The 16,836-nt window shown below is 51.5% G+C and overlaps 1 protein-coding gene and 1 long non-coding RNA gene across 5 annotated transcripts in view; one reads left to right on the forward strand and one right to left on the reverse strand.

The window, feature by feature from the left end:
- LOC119467792 overlaps positions 1-1,679 on the reverse strand; it is a 16,459-nt gene extending 14,780 nt beyond the window's left edge. The window contains exon 1 of the long non-coding RNA XR_005196415.1: positions 1,666-1,679. This is a non-coding gene — a long non-coding RNA (uncharacterized LOC119467792). The remainder of the gene's footprint in view (positions 1-1,665) is intronic.
- Positions 1-16,836, forward strand: part of SLC6A6 (solute carrier family 6 member 6) — an 87,582-nt gene that overhangs the window by 12,421 nt on the left and 58,325 nt on the right. For 2 of the 4 annotated variants that reach the window (XM_017505048.2, XM_017505050.2), the window contains exon 2: positions 2,897-2,939. Coding sequence is in view for 1 of the 4 variants with exons in the window: in XM_017505046.2 (XP_017360535.1) it covers positions 13,379-13,403 (25 nt within the window). In the remaining 3 variants the exon portion in view is untranslated. Of the gene's footprint in view, positions 1-2,893; positions 2,940-13,269; positions 13,404-16,836 lie in introns of all 4 variants that reach the window. The other 2 variants (XM_017505046.2, XM_017505049.2) reach the window with 2 other exon arrangements.

Raw genomic sequence — 16,836 nt, forward strand, 5'->3', positions numbered from 1 at the left:
ACATATAATTATGCAGCAAGTTCAAGGCAGGGTATAGGTCTGGATTCTTATATTGCAAATGGCAGAAATCAGTTCAAACTGACTATTTTTATTTTATTTTATTTTTTCTGAGATGCATTCTCACTCTGTCTCCCGGGCATGAGCCATCACACCCAGCCCAAACTGACTTTAAAAATAAAAAAGAACATTTACTGACTCTTTTAATATAAAAGCCCAGGGCCATACTTCAGCCCGAGGCGGAATCCAGGTGCTGAAAGCTGTCATTGGGACTCAGTTTCCTTCTCTCATTTCCCGGCTCTGTGTCGGTCTGTGCCTGCTTCATTCATTCTCCATGGGTGCCCTAGCTGCTCATTAGCGTGGTGCAGCAACCACCGCCCCCCCGTCAGTGTAGCCATCTCAACCAAGAAAGAGCCTCCTTTTTCCCCAGTATTTTTAGCAAAAGTCCGAATCACCACTCTTTTTGACCAGGCTGATCAAGTGCCTATCGTTGAGCCAATCATGACAGCCCTCCTCTGATTGACTAGAGCTGGCTCACATGCCCACCTAGGAGGAGGAGATAGAGTCAGCCCATCTAGACCCCATGGGCTGAGAGCAGGCCTGTGTGGGCCTCCTGGTGGAACAGGTTTCGGCTGTCCCCAGAAGGGCCATGGGTGCCAGCAGGCTAGATATATGGACTTTAGTGCTATTTTTTTTTTCTTTTCCTCTTTTTCTTTTAAGAGACAGGGTCTCTGTCACCCCAGCTGGAGTGCAGAGGTACGATCACTGCTCATTGCAGCCTCAACCTTCTGGGCTCAAGCAATCCTCCCGCCTCAGCCTCCCAAGTAGGTAGGACTGTGCCAGCATACTCAGCTAATTTTTAAATTTTATGTTTTTGTAGAGACAGGTCTCTCTATGTTGCCCAGGCTGGTCTTGAACTTTTGGGCTCGTGATCCTCCTGCCACAGCCTCCTGAAGTGCTGGGATTACAGGCATGAGCACACCTGGCCTTTAGTGCAATTCTTATCCTCCTCTCTGAACTGGGCTGGCCTCATGTAATTGGTAAGGTTTTGGCCCAAACAGAATTATGCTCTCCTTCCTCTGGTTCTCTTAACATTGTGCTTTAAATAGGCTGCCTTCATCTTTCACTTTATCCCACTTCCCTGTATATGGTCTAGGATAGCAAGGTACATGTTGCTACTTCCACCACCCAAACCCATGGCAGACATTACTTATCCACCCAGCCTTCACAGAGCCCAGAATGGAGCTGTGATGGCCTCTCTATCATGTGCCCAGCCTCTAGCCCGTGGTTCCAGGCTTCATGAGCTCAGAGACCTTGGCTGAGTTGTCCACTGCTGAGTTTCATGTGCCCAGTGCAGTGCCTGGTACAGTAGGTGCACCATAAGTTGTTGACTGACTGTTCCTACCTCACAGTGTCTTGGACCCAGTGGGCACCAGTGTGAGCCTGTTGAATGTGAGGGCCCTAACGAAACAATGAGGTCATCTAATTTGGAGGACAGGGAGCTCTGGAGCATGCTGGACTGGCATTTACTGACACTGGCAAGTGTGCCTCTGGGTCTGGGAAAGAGACTGCCCGGGCTGAGCTGCAGCTACAGCAAGGAAAGGGGTCCTGGAGGCTTCTGCCTGCTTTCCCAGACCCACTCTCTCGCGCCATCTCCCCCAGAGGCACCCCTGCTCATCTCTGCTAATCCCAGTTTAACAGTTCATTGAAAAGATCTCAGTTGAGAAGAAACCATTTCCTGACTTTGCACACTTAGATTCCAGGAATCCAGGAGAGCCTTCCAGCCTCAGGGCAAGGAGCTTTGCTGGTAGGAGGAGGTGATCTGCCCCCAATTGCCTGTTTCCCAAACTGAGCTTCTACTGAAAAAAACAACAGAATAAAAAAAAAAGGTCTTCCGGGTTAGGCACTTCTGGGACTGCTTGGCTCAGCAAAGCTCAGCAGATTTTCTGGGCAGTGATTCTTACCCCTGAGCTGGTTGGTGAGGACCACATTCCCCAGGGATCTTCTCCAAGGCCCCTCGCTCTGGCCCTGCTATGTTCGTGTGCCCCTCAAGAATAGTCAGGCCACGTGACTGAGCTGGTGGGGCACTCAGGAGTGTGGGCTTTCTCTGGCTGGGGCTGTGGAGCAGCTTACCCATTTGCAGCTGAAATCTGTCTCCCTCTGACCAAGGGTAACATGCTGGTTCTTGCTGCTGACTGAGTTTTGGGCACCCGGCATCCAGGAGAGGGGCGTGTGTGAGTAAGGGGGCGTGTGTGAGTAAGGGGTCGTGTGTGAGTTAGAGTGCATGTGTGTCCCATGTGGGTCTATGTGTGGCTGTGAATGTGCGTGGCCAGCACAGGCAAGTGTGTGTGGGGCTGGGAGTCTGCATATGATTACACATGTGTCTGAATGTGTCTGTGTGTGAGCGTGTGTTGGCACATGTGAGTCTGTGTGTATGAGCCTCAGCGTCCTGGCCTTCCATATGGGTTGGTGAGCCCCTCCCTAGCACAAGTTTGGTGGTTATAAGTGGGTGGAAGAGCCGGGCGTGGTGGCTTACGCCTGTAATCCCAACACTTTAAGAGGCCGAGGCAGGAGGATCACGAGGTCAGGAAGGAGTTCAAGAGCAGCCTGGCGAACATTGTGAAACCCCCCATCTCTACTAAAAATACAAAAAAATAGCGAGGTGTGGTGGCAGGTGCCTGTAATCCCAGCTACTCGGGAGGCTGAGGCAGAAGAATCACTTGAACCGGGAGGCAGAGGGTGCAGTGAGCTGAGACCACGCTATTGCACTCCAGCCTGGGCAATGGAGCAAGACCCTATCTCAGAAAAAGAAAAAAAGTAGGTGGAAGATCAGGGGCCCTGTGCACAGTCTGCCTCTAACCAGATCTCTTCTTTCCTTCTCTTCCTCTCTTTACAATAGATCCAGAACTAGAACCACAGCCCCTTCTGAGGAGCTTCCAAATGTAAGTGACCTGGGACCTCCCGGTGGGATGGGTGTCTCACACTGTGCAGTGACCCAAGGTGGGGGGCTCAGGAGCTCTGTGTCTCCTCCAAGCTCTAGGAGGAGAAGACAGGACCCCTAAGGCCCGCAGACCTTGTCCACACCTCGCCTCCAGGTGGCAGGTCCCCTGGCCTGCGTTGGCCACTCTGTGCCTGCGTGGTCCTCAGCCAGTCTGTGCCAGAGAGGGCACAGGAAGGCCCTGCAAATGGGCCAACCACTGGTTTCAGAGACCCAGCCCAGGCCCTGTCCTGGTTCTGCTGCAGGGTAGCCTGGGGCAAGACTGTTGTGGGGAGGAGGCCCTCACTGAGCTGATTCTGAGGACTGGGGGTCTGAGCTTGGCTCTGTCTCTAATCTATTAAAGATTTGTTGTTTTGAGACCAGGTCGCACTCTGTTGCCTAGGCTGGGGTGCAGTGGCATCATCAGGGCTCACTGAGCCTCTATCTCCCTAGGTTCAGGTGATCCTCCCACCTCAGCCTCCCTAGTAGCTGGCACTACAGGCATGTGCCACCATGCCCAGCTTATTTTTGCACTTTTTGTAGCAACAGGGGTTTACCATGTTGCCCGGGGCACGGTGGCTCAGGCCTGCAATCCCAGCACTTTGGGAAGCCAAGGCAGGAGGATTGCTTAAGGCCAGGAGCTCAAGGCCAGCCTAGGCAACATATTGAGCCCCGTCTCAGCAAAAATTAAAAATAAATAAAATTATAAATAAACAAATATGCAAAATGGAAAACCTTTGCTAAAGTTGCAAGAGTATTACAGTGGCCTCGCATTACGCCCTTTGTTAAGATTTTCCCGTGGGTAACATTTGCCACATTCACTTCATCTCTTTCTCACTAATATGTTAAATAAAAATAGCCATGTGAATTTTCTTCCATTTTTGCTGAATCACTGGGGCAAATTGCAGGCGTGATGCCCCTTAACCTCAGTCCTTCAGGTCTTTCATAAGAGCAAGGCCATTCTCTTATATAACCCTGGCACAGTTACCTACCCCAGAAAACTGATTTAACATTGACGTGATTCTGTTATCTATGGATCTTAATGGCATTGTGCTGATGGTCTCAGTGTTTACAGCAGCTTTATTTTTCTTTTAGTTCAGGATCATCATCGTGTTTTTAAAAAAGGTTTAAGGAATTTCTTCTTCACTGACTTAAGACATTGCCTACTCTAGGGGCTTCCAGAGTCTTTTAATCCTCGGCATTCATTAAATACATTTTACAATGGGATTTGGCCTGTGTGCGCACATATGCAAACATGCGTGTGAAAGTCAAACCCTGAAACTGAGGTTTCTCAGATTATCTCGTACTCACCATCCGCTGTGCTCTGGTCTGCGTCTCATTTTGTAAAAATGATGGCCTTGACCCCTTCCCTTGATGTCAAGAGCCACTGTGGACTCTGCTTTGGAATTTGAAAACTCTGGCTTCCTGGGCAGAAATTTCGAAGGGGGAAGGCGAAGCTCCCACTGGTCCAGGGTTGGGATTGGTTGATGTGGGGTCCCCTTGAAGCTGGGACCAGACAGGCATTCATTTGTGGCCCAGAGCTTCTCAGCCTACTGCTGCTGGCGGCTGGACCAACCAAGTCCTTCCTTTTCATCAAGCCCCTTGGGCGTAGAATGCTTAGTCACAAGCAGCCCAACCCCGGGGAGATGGATTCTTTGCGCTGTGACATTGGACAGGTGTGTTACCCCAGCCAGCCGCTAGGCAGGCATGGAGGTGATGGCCTCCAGAGTCATCATCATCATAATTATAGACGTCAATAATCATTGCTAATACTTCCTGGACTCAGCATGCTCAGATGGTGCTGAGAGGTTTCGTGCGTTAACTCATGTTTCTCTGTCAACCCTAAGAAGTTGGGTGTGCTGTTGAAAAAACATGACATAAATTTATTGAGTGCTTCCTGCTAAGCATGTCACAGACCCACACACAGCCTCCTCTGGAGCCCTGTGGGGTGGGTGCTGATGTCATCCCCATTGTACAGATTGGGAAACTGAGGCTTGGAGAGATGAATTGATTGTTCTCAAGGTCACACAGCTAGGAAGGATTTGAACCTAATTGAGCTGACCCTAGCCCACTTCCTCAGGCTGGGAGCGGCCTCTGGTTCCAGCCCCTTCCTCTTAAGGCCTTCCTCCTGGTTAATGAGAAGTCAAGGGCAGCTGGGGAATGAGGCTCCTGCTGCTGTGAGGCTGGAATGTGAGTTCTGCTTCCAGATAAAGAGTATTATGCAAGGGGCCCTGCCTGGGCTGGCAGCTTTATAGGCAATAAACAGAGGCTGCCAGTTCTTCTTTTTGAGGCTTGCTGATGTATTTGCACATGGGAGCCCATTTTATAGAAGAGCCTGACAGGCAGGTTTGCCCTCAGTTTTATCTGATGCCTCTTCCAAGCAGCCCTCTTGGCTTACGCTTTCTGAAAGGGCTCCTCATCCCCGACATAGCAGGGGTGTCTAGAGGAACAGGGTGAAAGAACAGATGCTGTCACCTCTGAAGTCTGAGCACTGATGGTGTCCGCCCTCCTCACTGGGCACGTCACTTGGGGGCTCAAATCTTCAGGTTCTCATCTGAGAAAGGGCATGACACAGATATGTAAAGTGGTTGGTTGTTCAGTGGAGCCGGAACTTTAATGGACCAGCCCAGAAAAGTATTGCTGACAGGGAGCAACCCATGTAGTGGAGTCCATGGAGCTGGGGAGTCAGACAGTCCCTAGCTCAAATCCCAGCTCCAGCTCTGCCGGCCGCGTGACCTGCAGGGGTCACTGAACTACTGTGAGCCTCAGCTAACCCACCCCTAAAGTGGAGCAATAGCGGCACCCAGGAGGGTTAGAAAGACAGTGATCCTGGGATTTTGGGGTGGGGGTTACCTCACCACTTTTTTATTTTTTTGAGACGGAGTCTTGCTCTGTCACCCGGGGTGGAGCGCAGTGGCACGATCTCTGTTCACTGCAACCTCCACCTCCCGGGTTCAAGTGATTCTCCTGCCTCAACCTTCTGAGTAGCTGGGATTACAGGCACCTACCACCATGGCCGGCTAAATTTTGTATTTTTAGTAGAGACGGGTTTCACCATGTTGGTCAGGCTGGTCTCGAACTCCTGACCTTGTCATCCTCCCGCCTCAGCCTCCCAAAGTGCTGGGATTACAGGTGTGAGCCACTGCGCCCTCCCAACCTCACCACTTTGTAAGCACGGTGAGGTTAAGTGCTCAAAAGGCCTAGCACATCAGTGCCAAGCACCCCACATGCAGTTTCTCATTTTATACCCCAAGGTGAGCCCCCCAGAGCAACTCCCCACCCCCTCAGCTATGGGGCCAAGTCCAGAAATCAGATTCACCTTCCTGGTGCCTGGGGTAATTTAAGGAAGAAAGGAGATTCTTAAGAGGGAGACCTTCTCGGGGCTTGTCGTGAGATCTCCCATGGGGTGCCTGTCCCCACACCCCCCACCCATTTTAAACTGGTAAATGTAGGGGGTGTTAATATAACAGGCCTATGACTTCCAATGCTGTCAGAAAAGGCCACCTCAGTCCTGTTCAACAAGAGTGCCAATTTCAACATTCACTTCCTGGAAGGTCCAAGACCGTAATAAAATGGTATTTATTGTTTACTCTGGTTATTAAAGTCATGCATTTTTGGCCAGGCGAGGTGGCTCATGCCTATAATCCCAGCACTTTGGGAGGCTGAGGTGAGTGGATCACTTGAGGTCAGGAGTTCAAGACCCGCCTGGCCAACATGACGAAACCCCATCTCTACTAAAAATACAGAAATTACCCGTGCATGGTGGTGCGCACCTGGAGTACCAGCTACTCTGGAGGCTAAGCAAGAGAAAACAAGCGGCTGGATTTGGACCAGTGGCCAGTTTGCTGACCTTGTTGTAAGCAGTGATTTGTTGAATAAACCAGCATTTATTTAATTAATTCCCTAGTGATGGGAAATTGGTTGGTTACAGTTTCTCTGTCTTGTAAACCACTTTGCATTTTGTTTGTTTGTTGAGACAGGGTCTTGCTCTGTCCCTCAAGCTGGAGAGCAGTGGTGCGATCCAGCTCACTACAGCCTTGACCTTCCAGACCCAAGCCTTCCTCCCACCTCAGCCTCCTGAGTACCTGGGATTACATGCATGCCACCATGCCTGGCTAATTATTTTTTGTAGAGACTGGGTCTTACTATGCTGCCAGGCTGGTTTCAAACTCCTGGGCTCAAGTAATCCTCCTGACTTGGCCTTCCAAAATTCTGGGATTATAGGCAAGAGCTCCCATGCCTGGCCTCTATTTTCCACTGTTGTAAAAGACACGTAACGTAAAGCTGACCGTCTCAACCACTTGAAAGTGTACCATTCAGTCGCGGGAAGTAGATTTAAAGCGTTGTGCAGCCAGTCTCCAGCAGTTTTTCATTTGGCAAAACCAAACCCAGTGAACGCCTTTTGAGTGGGCATCTTTACAGGTTGGTCTGGGCAAGAACTGGGCTTGCTGATCGAATGGGGTGCACGTGTTTGAGATGCTGGGCGTGTGTTGATGAATCATTGACCCTGCAGAGGTTGCCCTTATTTACACTCTGGCCTGATATCACTGACAGCCTTGGGGCATCGAGATGGAGTGGTGGCACCTCCCTGGGGAGCTCCTGCCTTCAGGACTTTAGGAAACGAGATTTAAAACGATTTATCCTAGAGAAACAGCTCCCAGTCTGCCAGCCTTCCTCATTTGGGGAAGACAAGAAAAACCCAGTAAGCAAAAAATAGCTCTGAATACTGGGCCAGACTCGAGGCTGAAAAACACATCCCACCCCTAGAGGAGATGTGCTGGTAGCACCTGCGCTCAGGAGTGCCCTGAGCCTCAGTGTGAAAGTCATTCGGTTTCTACCCTGCTCTGTGACTCTGGGCACATCCTTTAACCTCTCTGTGGGCTCCAGGGTCCTCTGTCAAAATGGGCCTGACGTAGAAGCTCCCTTCTCTGGCTGTGAGGGTCGGGGAAGAAAAACTATGAAAGTTCTTTGCGCAGGGACTGGCACATAGCAGTTCTTCAATAAATGATAGTTATCATTGTCATTGCTAGTATTATTGTGATTATTTTTGGCACCTCTATCTCAGAGAAGTCTGAATATATGCATAGTAATCACATCTGCAGCCCTCTGCAATTTGCACGGTTTACCCAGCTTTGATACCTGCATCTTCTTGTATGGTAGTTATTATTGCCCCCCATTTACAGGTGAGAAAACTGGGGCTCGGGAAGGCAATGAGAAACTGGAGGTCAGCCACATGTCAGGACAGGGAGCCTGGGTTTAGCCCGTGTCTTTCGCTTTGGTATTGTACATGGCCGCTGCTGGGAGATGGGTCTGGGGCAGGCGGGTGCCTCCTGCCTGGCCTCAGCCTCACAGGAACGCCTGGGCCTCAGGTGGAGTGAGGACGCCTTGGATGCAGCTTCTCAGCTAGGCTCTTGGACCCAGCAGGGAAAAGAGGGGGATTTCTTCAGGGAGGGGCTTTTTCAGAATTGGCAGGGACTTTCAGGACCTTGGCTGCCTACCTCAGTGAAGTCTGAGGGGAGTTCCTGGAAGGCATTTCCATCTGTCCATGTGTTCTCAGTCAGTGGACAATTAAGTCCAGAAACCTCCGTAAAGAGCAGTCACCTCCAGGATCCCTGGGGCTACAGAGAGCTTTGGGGATTTGGGGGGGCTGGCTCCTCAGGTGCGCAGGAAGGAAGGTGCCCTGGGGCAGACCCAGCTGCCCGCAGGGACCTCCAGGGTGCCGTTGTCTACTCCTGTCTCCACTCACTTACTGGCGGAGCTGGGACAAGTCCCCAAACCTGTGTGTGTGTGTGTGTGTGTGTGTGTGTGTGTGTGTGTGTGTGTGTGTGTGTGTGTGTGTGTGTGTGTGTGTGTGTGTGTGTGTGTGGTGTGTGTGTGCCCTCTGATTCACAACATGAAAACAAGTGAATAGAATAAATCATTTATTCCCAGGGTAGGTTCTTGGGGTAGCAGTGCCAAGCTCGGGTGAGAATCTCCACCCCTTGGATTTAGGAGCTGGTGCCCTGGTGCGAGGGCTCTCCTCCAAGCTGAGTGTCCTCCTCTGTCAGGCACAGAACATGTGTAGCACAGGGCTGGTGCCCAGGCCCCTCCCCAGCCTGGCTCAGTGGCTCACCCTCTGGGGGCCTACACTCAGGCCACCTGGGCTTCCTGTCATTGCTTCTCAACCCTGCCCTCGTCCCAGCCAGAGGTAGAGGTAGAGTCGCATCCCTGCTCTTCTGCCTGTCAATTCCTAGCGGCAGCTCAGCTCCCGCATCCAAATCCCCATCCTCACTCTTCTTACTCTGTGGAGTCCCACGTGGGCCATTGTATTACAATAGACTCACCCTCCTACCTCCTTTGCTACCTCTGTCACAGGGAGGGGAGGGGCTGGGTTCTTATTTGTGTTTTTGGGTTGAGTTTTCCTGAGAGCTCTGCTAGTCTCACAGCCTCTCAAGTCTTTTCTGGGCATCCTGCCTGTCCCTGACAAGGGTCTGTCTCTTGTCTCTTAAGTTACTAGGGGCCCAGAGAGACTAGATTCCGATGAGGAATCCAAGACTGGGTCCACATCAATGAGAAGGAAGCCAGGACTGATTAGCAATGTCTGTCAAGGGGGCAGGGTGGGAGGAGGTGGCATGTGTGTCGTCCAGGTGACACCCTTAGTAATGGGTACTTGCTTTGGAAAAACTGTAGAGGAGCCCAGAGGACTTCAAAAGGACTCTACAGCCAGCAGGCAAGAGGTCTTCTGGATGGGAAGAAGGGGACAGAGTCCCTCTGGAAGGACAACGTGCCGGGGGGAGCGCTGCTGTGCCAGGCCTTCTCATGCCTCGGTGTGATCTCACACCTGAGATGAGTGTGAGACACTCACACATGAGTGTTGCGGGACAACATTCATTCACTGAGTACTTACTGAGCAACTGCTGTATACCAGGCACAGTGCTAAGTGGGATAAAGGCCCTAAAGATGCTGTTGGTATAGAGCCAGGAGGCTGGGCCTCGTCTCAGGTGGGTAGAGGGAAGCTGTTTGTGACTGTGGGCTTGTGAGTCTTTCTGCCTCCACTTTTTCATTCACTCTTCCTTATAACAAGCCTCCTGAGGCTCAAAGAAGTGCAGTGATCTGCTCAAGGTCACACAGCACCTTGAGACCTCAGGCCTCTGCTCCTCTCAGAACCACCCTTCCTATTGTGGGGCTGTCAAGAGAATAGTCTTTGCTGCTGCTTCTTTGGGCAAGTCCATTTTCCATCTGCGCCTCAGTTGCCCCATCTGTAAAATGGACCCTATGATATCTACTGGGTTAGCAAGTGGATATAGGAGAAAGCAATTTGGTATTTTGAAAATACCAAATGTGTCTTATTAATTAATATTAGCCATAATTCAGGGGAGATTTATTCACATTTAACAATCCAGGCATTCAGGGAAGTCTCTCACCCTAAAAGAGACAAAATCAGGGAGTGTGGCCTTCTGTGGGCCAAGCGATCCCTGTGCGGCCCAGTCCGGAAGCCTCACTGCTGGGTTCTGGACCTGCTGGATGTTCCGGGGAGAAGGGTTGTCCCAGCTTAAGGTCATGGAGTCAAGACCTTTTGTTTGTCTTTGGCCTTTCTAGTCCATTTGAGGAAGTCACCGTTTTAAACCCCTGCCAGCTCTGCTGAGTAGGGGAAAGGCCCTGGCAAGAGTGCATGACGTCAGGGGAAGTTTGGGGAAAATCTCTAAGCATATGAACATTGAGAATTGAAAGTCTGATCAGTCATTTAAAAGTTTCGGACTTTTGCTGTGGCTCAGGCCCCAGCTATACCTGAGGACCCGGAAATGAGCCGCCCTCTATTCAGCCTGGGAACGTGTGTGGGAAGATGCTACAAATCAGGACCCTGTCAGGGGTGGGGAGGGTCTCTTGAACGTACTTTGGGCACAAAAAGTTAAAAAAAAAAACTCTCAGAGGTCTTGAATGACAGAAATATGCCAGTTGGCCATCAGACAGTGAGGCCATTCCCAGTAGGCGAAACAGCCCAAGGAAAGACCTGGTAGACAGTGGAAGCCTGGAGTGACTTTCTAGAAGCCCTAAGGAGTGCAGCTTGGCTGGAGTGTGTCCTGCTCTAGGCAGTGGGGAGGGGACAAGATGGGGGTGGGGGTGGGTCTGGCTTAGTGACCTCGGATCTGTTCAGAGTGATTGGTCTTGATTCACTTTGGGGAACCAGCCCAGAAACAGGAATCCTTATTTCATGGTTCCAAGTGCCCCTTAAAGGTAGTGCTTGTTGTTTTGACAACTGGCTTCTGAGCAGACAAACCCTGCCTTCACCCAAACAGAAGAATCCCAGGCGCAGCCACAAGTCCCCAGAGGAAACCCACTCTAACGAGGTGTCTAACCCAGTTTGCTGACTCACATGGTTTTGGGAGCCCGTGGAGTGCATTGGGAGGGAGGGGATGGGGACGCCGCACTGTCGAAGGAGGTTCCGTTGAAGCTGCCTGTTTGACACACAACACCGGATGGAGAAACCGTTTAGCTGGTATTTTCCCAGTATGGCAGTTCTGGAGCCCAGAGGTGTTTGTTTCTGCCTCTCCCAGCACTTAGCTGGAATGCTAAGAAGGGGCGGAGTCAGGGTCATGTTGGTCGAAGAAGGGCATGAAATGAAAGATGGCTGATCTTTCTCGAGCATGGAGTATCCTGTTTCTCCTGAGAGTAAATCCAATTGTGTATTTGAGGCACTTCTTTGTACTTTCCTTGTGTAATTTGAGATGGCCCATTTTACAGATGATGCAACTGAGGCCCCCAGGGAGAAGTGACATTCCTAGGTCACACTTGCAGCTGGTAAGGGATGCAGTGTTAGGTTCCAACTAAAATCTTCTAGGTAATGCAGCATAGGTGAAGGGTGGAACTAGGCAAAGCTTATTTGGGAAACAGAGTCCCGCAGGAGCTGCCTGCACTGGTAATACAGAGCCCAAGCAGCAGAGGCAGGGAGGGCCCCTCCTCCCCACTCACATTGTGGGGAGGAATTATGTAGAACTCGGCCATCTAGGGGTCAGAAAGAACTGCTTGACCAAATAAATAGATGGGTCAATTAAAAAGGACGGATTTCTTGGATATATATAGTTGTGGCCTAAATCTCAGGTATCCTTGCCCCCAAGGAGTAAAGGGAGCCGTTTTCAGAGGGCACAGGCTATGGACAGAATAAGCTGATTACATCCTGGGGATGGATGCTTTGCAGGAGTGAGAGGAAGCTCCAAGGAGGTGAGGGGTGGGTGGGGGACTCAGGGGGTAGAGAGGGAGCAAGGCAACAATTGCATTTCCCAAATGATGCGGGTTGGGAGACCACCCTTGGATTCTGCTCCTTCCCCTCATCAATTTATTTGAGATTAGTCACACCCCTGGATATCAGCCACCTACTTGCTCAGGCCAGTCTGAATTCAAATGACTAAACATTTCTTCCCTAGCCTTCGGGGTCAGTATTTAGAAATCACAGCCAGTATGCAGAACTCTCACCAATTATGAGTATAATTAAATGGGAAGATCTGTGCAAGCACTAAGCACTGGGCCTCGCATAGCCAGGGCTGTTAGCGGCTGCTCCTGTGATTGAGACCAGCTGCCACCCGGCTGGTGAAGACACTTTTGATCTGGGCTGATTCAGGAGACCTGGATTCTAATTCTTGAGTTAATTTGAAAGTAATTCCCCTGCCTCTAGCGGTTTCAGTTTCCCGGTGTCAGGTTGAAGGGGAGAGACTTCCTGGTGTCAAAGGTCACAACCAGGCAGTGCCCCAGAGCCCAGTGGTTAGGGATCCAGACTCCAGTCAGCCACTTCCTGGCTGTGCAATCTTGGTCCAGTCGCTTATTGACTCTGAGCCTTAGTTCCTCATCTCCATTTGGGGTAAGTCCCACTCCCCACCGCCCCCCGCCGCTGCATCTCGTAGGGTGGCTGGTTAAGTATTGAGTAAAACAATGCGTCCACATGCTGATTCCTGAACCTCTCGCGCAAGCACACAGCACAGGGAGCTGGGATTGCCCACAGGGTTGGAGGATTTTGCATACATTTAACGCATTTCGAGTGTGCTTTTAAGCCCCATTAGACGAAGATGCTACAAAGGCTCACTACTTTTGGACTAATTAAGAGAAAAGTAAGCCGCTGTAATCAGTGAAACATGATTTAATGAAAGAAAAAAATATTTAGCATGATTAAAACATTTCTATTAGCTACAATTCTGTAAAGTGCCATCACAGTGCCAGACACACTATGTCAGCTGCAATTATTATTATTTCAGCTGTACAGGTGGAATTAGGAGACCCAAGGGTTGCTATGACAATAAGCTGAGCCCCTCCTCATCCCTACCTAGGAGGAGACCTGGCCCCACCCAGAGCTTCCTGTGGTCTTAGTGGGGAAGAAGAAACTTCTGGACCGGCTTCCCAGGGGTGGCTGCACCTGCGGACTGAAGATGAGCAGGAATGTGTCTTCCAGGGCCTAGGAACGGTAGGGCCTCCCAGAGACAGCATGGAGGTGGGGAGCTCTGTGATAAAGGAACCCCTCTCTGGTGTTAGTTCTTTTAACACCACGGAGCGTCCTTATGTGGTGTATTTGCCTGGAAAACACAGCCTCCTGGCACCTAGCGCTGTGCTGGAAGGGGCATTGTGACCTCCTGCTCAGATACTCTGAGGCACAGAGGCTGAGCGCTGGGTGTCTTCCACACTCTCTCTGGCTGCTTCTGTGCCTCAGTCTCCCCTGCCTCCAGTGAGTAAGTGGTGTTTGCTTGTCCACTCATCGTGTCCCCTTCTGCTCACAGAGCCTCTGCCCCTTTCCAGAACCACTCTGGGCTCCCTGCTGTGATCACACCCTGTGTGGTTGCCGGCAGCTGTGGTCACCTGAGAAATGGGGTTCAGTGGGATCTGCCCGCAGGGGGAGTGTGCAGGGGGCCAGTGTGGGAGCTCTTTGGTCATACTTAATTCCTGGCAATCTGGGTGGCCCTATCAGAGCCCCAGTGGGACAAAGGTCTTCCCCAGAGGCCCGCAGCTTGGAGGACGGCATGGCTTCTCTCACTGAGGATACTTGCCCAGGTTGCCCCTGCAGACCATCAATGAGAGCCTCTTTTTTCCCACCTCAGCCCAAATCCTTGCCGGAAGCAGCCTCTCAGTACCTGAGCTGACCCAGGGTGGGTCACCAGGTGGACAGGGTTGGTGGAACCCTCCCTTGGAGCCACGAACCTCCATGGGGTTTGGGGCTCTGTGTTTTCTAGGCCTGGGAGAGAGCTCCCCAAATCAGTAGGGAGCCCTGCTGGTCCTAGGACATCCAGGCAGCAGGGGAGGGAACTGGAGGTGTAGATCAGACCTTGGACATGGGAGACCAAGGCTCTCATCCAGACTCAAGCAGCCCTTCTCCACTTGGACCTCAGTTTCCCCACCTGTGCAATGGCGGCATTAGGCCAAATGATAGTGTTGAATTTCACAAGCTACTCCAAGTTCAAAAACAAAATTTGGATTGAGAGGTGGAGTGGCCTGCCCTTGGGCTGGCACACTTTTTATTTGACCACCATATGGGGATTTTTTTTAAGTGACCAACTGCTCTCACCATGATATAAAAGGGGAAACCACATACCAAAAAATAATAAGACCCCCAAAAGTGTAAGGCTGTAATGTTAGAAGGCAGGGACATGTCATACTGTAGGCTAGGGAAGTCTTCATTCCAGAGTGTCACAGCCCACAGGCTGGCCTTGGGCAGCCACAGAGTAGAAGCCCTTTGGGAAGATCTAAGAGCCAACCACAAGAATTGCGGCTGTCCTGAGTCCTGCTACAGGCAGGCAGCGCTTCCAGATTAGCCCCAGCCTGAGGAGCTATTCCCCTTCACGTGTGGAGTTTTAAATGTACACTTCTCTGGGCACCCAGCCCGACCTGAGCAATTAACTTGGTGTGATCGCCATCCACCCTGTGAGGTCGATGCCATTATCAGCCATGTTATAGGTGAGTAAACCAAGGCACAGACCATATGCTGCCCAGGGTTGCAGAGCTGGGGTTTGAGCCTTGTCAGCCTGGCTTCAGAGCTGCCTGGCTAGCCCCACCTACTTTCCAGGCTTCCATCTCCTTACTGTATGTGAACTTGGCATTAAGCTGTTGGACTGGGCGGGGCATGGGCTCACACCTGTAATCCCAGCACTTTGGGAGGCTGAGGAGAGTGGATTACGAAGTAAGGAGTTCAAGACTAGCCTTGACAAGATGTTGAAACCCTGTCCCTACTAAAAATATAAAAATCAGCCAGGCATTGTGGCAGGTGCCTGTAATCCCAGCTTCTCGGGAGGCTGAGGCAGGAGAATTGCTTGAATCCTGGGGGTGGAGGTTGCAGAGAGCTGAGATTGCACCACTGCACTCCAGCCTGGGCGACAGAGACTCCTTCTCAAAAAAAGAAAAAATGAAGTTGTTGGACTGATCTGTCACTCAATGATGCCTAAGTGAGGTGTCCCCAGTGCCCAAGGACCTCAGCCAGGAGCTGTGGTGTTTCAAAGTTGCCACATCGAGGGGTCCCAGTGTCTGATTTCTGCAGTAGCAGCCATCCTGGGGGCCACCAGCGGGGTAACATTCCTTTCCTGAAGGTTTTCTCTCCAGCTGCCCAAGGTGTCCGTGGTAACCAGCAGATAGAGAGAAACTTCCTGGCCACCCTGCTCCAATGAGCTGCCCTGCTGTTCCCTCCTGTGGATTGTTGGGGCCGCTCTGCAGGTCTACAGCAAAATCCTTTTCTACTCTCAAGTCCAGTTCCCAGCCCTTGTAACTTCCATCTGCCCAGCTTAGCAGGTGCCACCATCCCAAGGGCCAGACGGGTACCCAGTACTTTCCATGGGGAACTGCAGGCGCTGGTCTGGTCCCCCACTCCTGCACTCTGCTTTCTGCCCTGAGATGCTCCCCTAAATGCATCCTAGAGGCTAGGAAGGAAGGTGACAGCAGGTTTTCACATCTGTGCTCAGATCCCCAGGGAGCCACCAACCTAGGGGACCCACGTTGCTCAGTCAGCAAGAATATTGATGGGGACCCCAGGATTCTCCAGTCACACCCACTGCAGAAGAGGAGGGTGGACCCTGAGAAGCCTGGGGAGAGACAGTTGGAATAGAAAGGAAGGGGCAGCTAGGAAGAGGCCCAGGTGTTAGGATGATACCCCGAATCTCAGAACCGGTTGGCTGGTGTTTGAGGCCTGGTCTTGGCTCCGTGAGACAATCTGTAAAGCACTTGGTGGGCATGGCGCCCAGGAGATGCTCAGCAGGGCCTCAGCTCAGAGTCCATGCTGCCCGGCATTTTAGCTGAATGCTGGTCAATTTTGTCATCATCCTGATGGCGTGAATTTTCTAAGTGCCTGTCATAGGCCAGGCACTATCCTAAGCAGTCTGTATACATTTGGTTCTTTAATCTCTCAGCAACCTCACAGCCTAGGTACTGTTATTACCCCCATTCTATATTTGAGGAAACTGAAGCACAGACAGGTTTATTTATGGTGTGCAACTTTCTCTCCTGGAGAGGGTCCCTTCACCCAGAGAAGGGCTGTGTGTGTAGGTGTGTGGGAGGGACAGTGGGGACCCTGCACCTCCACGCTGCTAAGTCTCCTGAGAGCAGGTCTAAACCACAATCCAGAACGGAGCAAACCTCACCTTGGTCAAGCAGTGTCACCAGTGCCTCCAGTGGCCTTTCCTGCCATTGGTCCCTATGCCTGGGGAGGTGATGTTTAAGGGACAGGTGTTTCTGCTCTTGGGGAAGCCTCACCTGCTGCCTCCACTGGAGAAAGAAAGTGACCTCTCTCTGCTGGGGCGACAGCAAGAGGCGCTCCTGAGTCCCAGGCGGTGCATCTTGCAGCTCATTCCTGTCCTTGGAGACACTGCCTGGGGCCTGCCCGGCTGATCTGTGCCCCTTACCTGCTGCAGAGACAAGGCCAG

This window comes from Cebus imitator, unplaced genomic scaffold (assembly GCF_001604975.1).
Source record: "Cebus imitator isolate Cc_AM_T3 unplaced genomic scaffold, Cebus_imitator-1.0 Scaffold332, whole genome shotgun sequence".
NCBI classification, from domain to species: Eukaryota; Metazoa; Chordata; class Mammalia; order Primates; family Cebidae; genus Cebus; species Cebus imitator.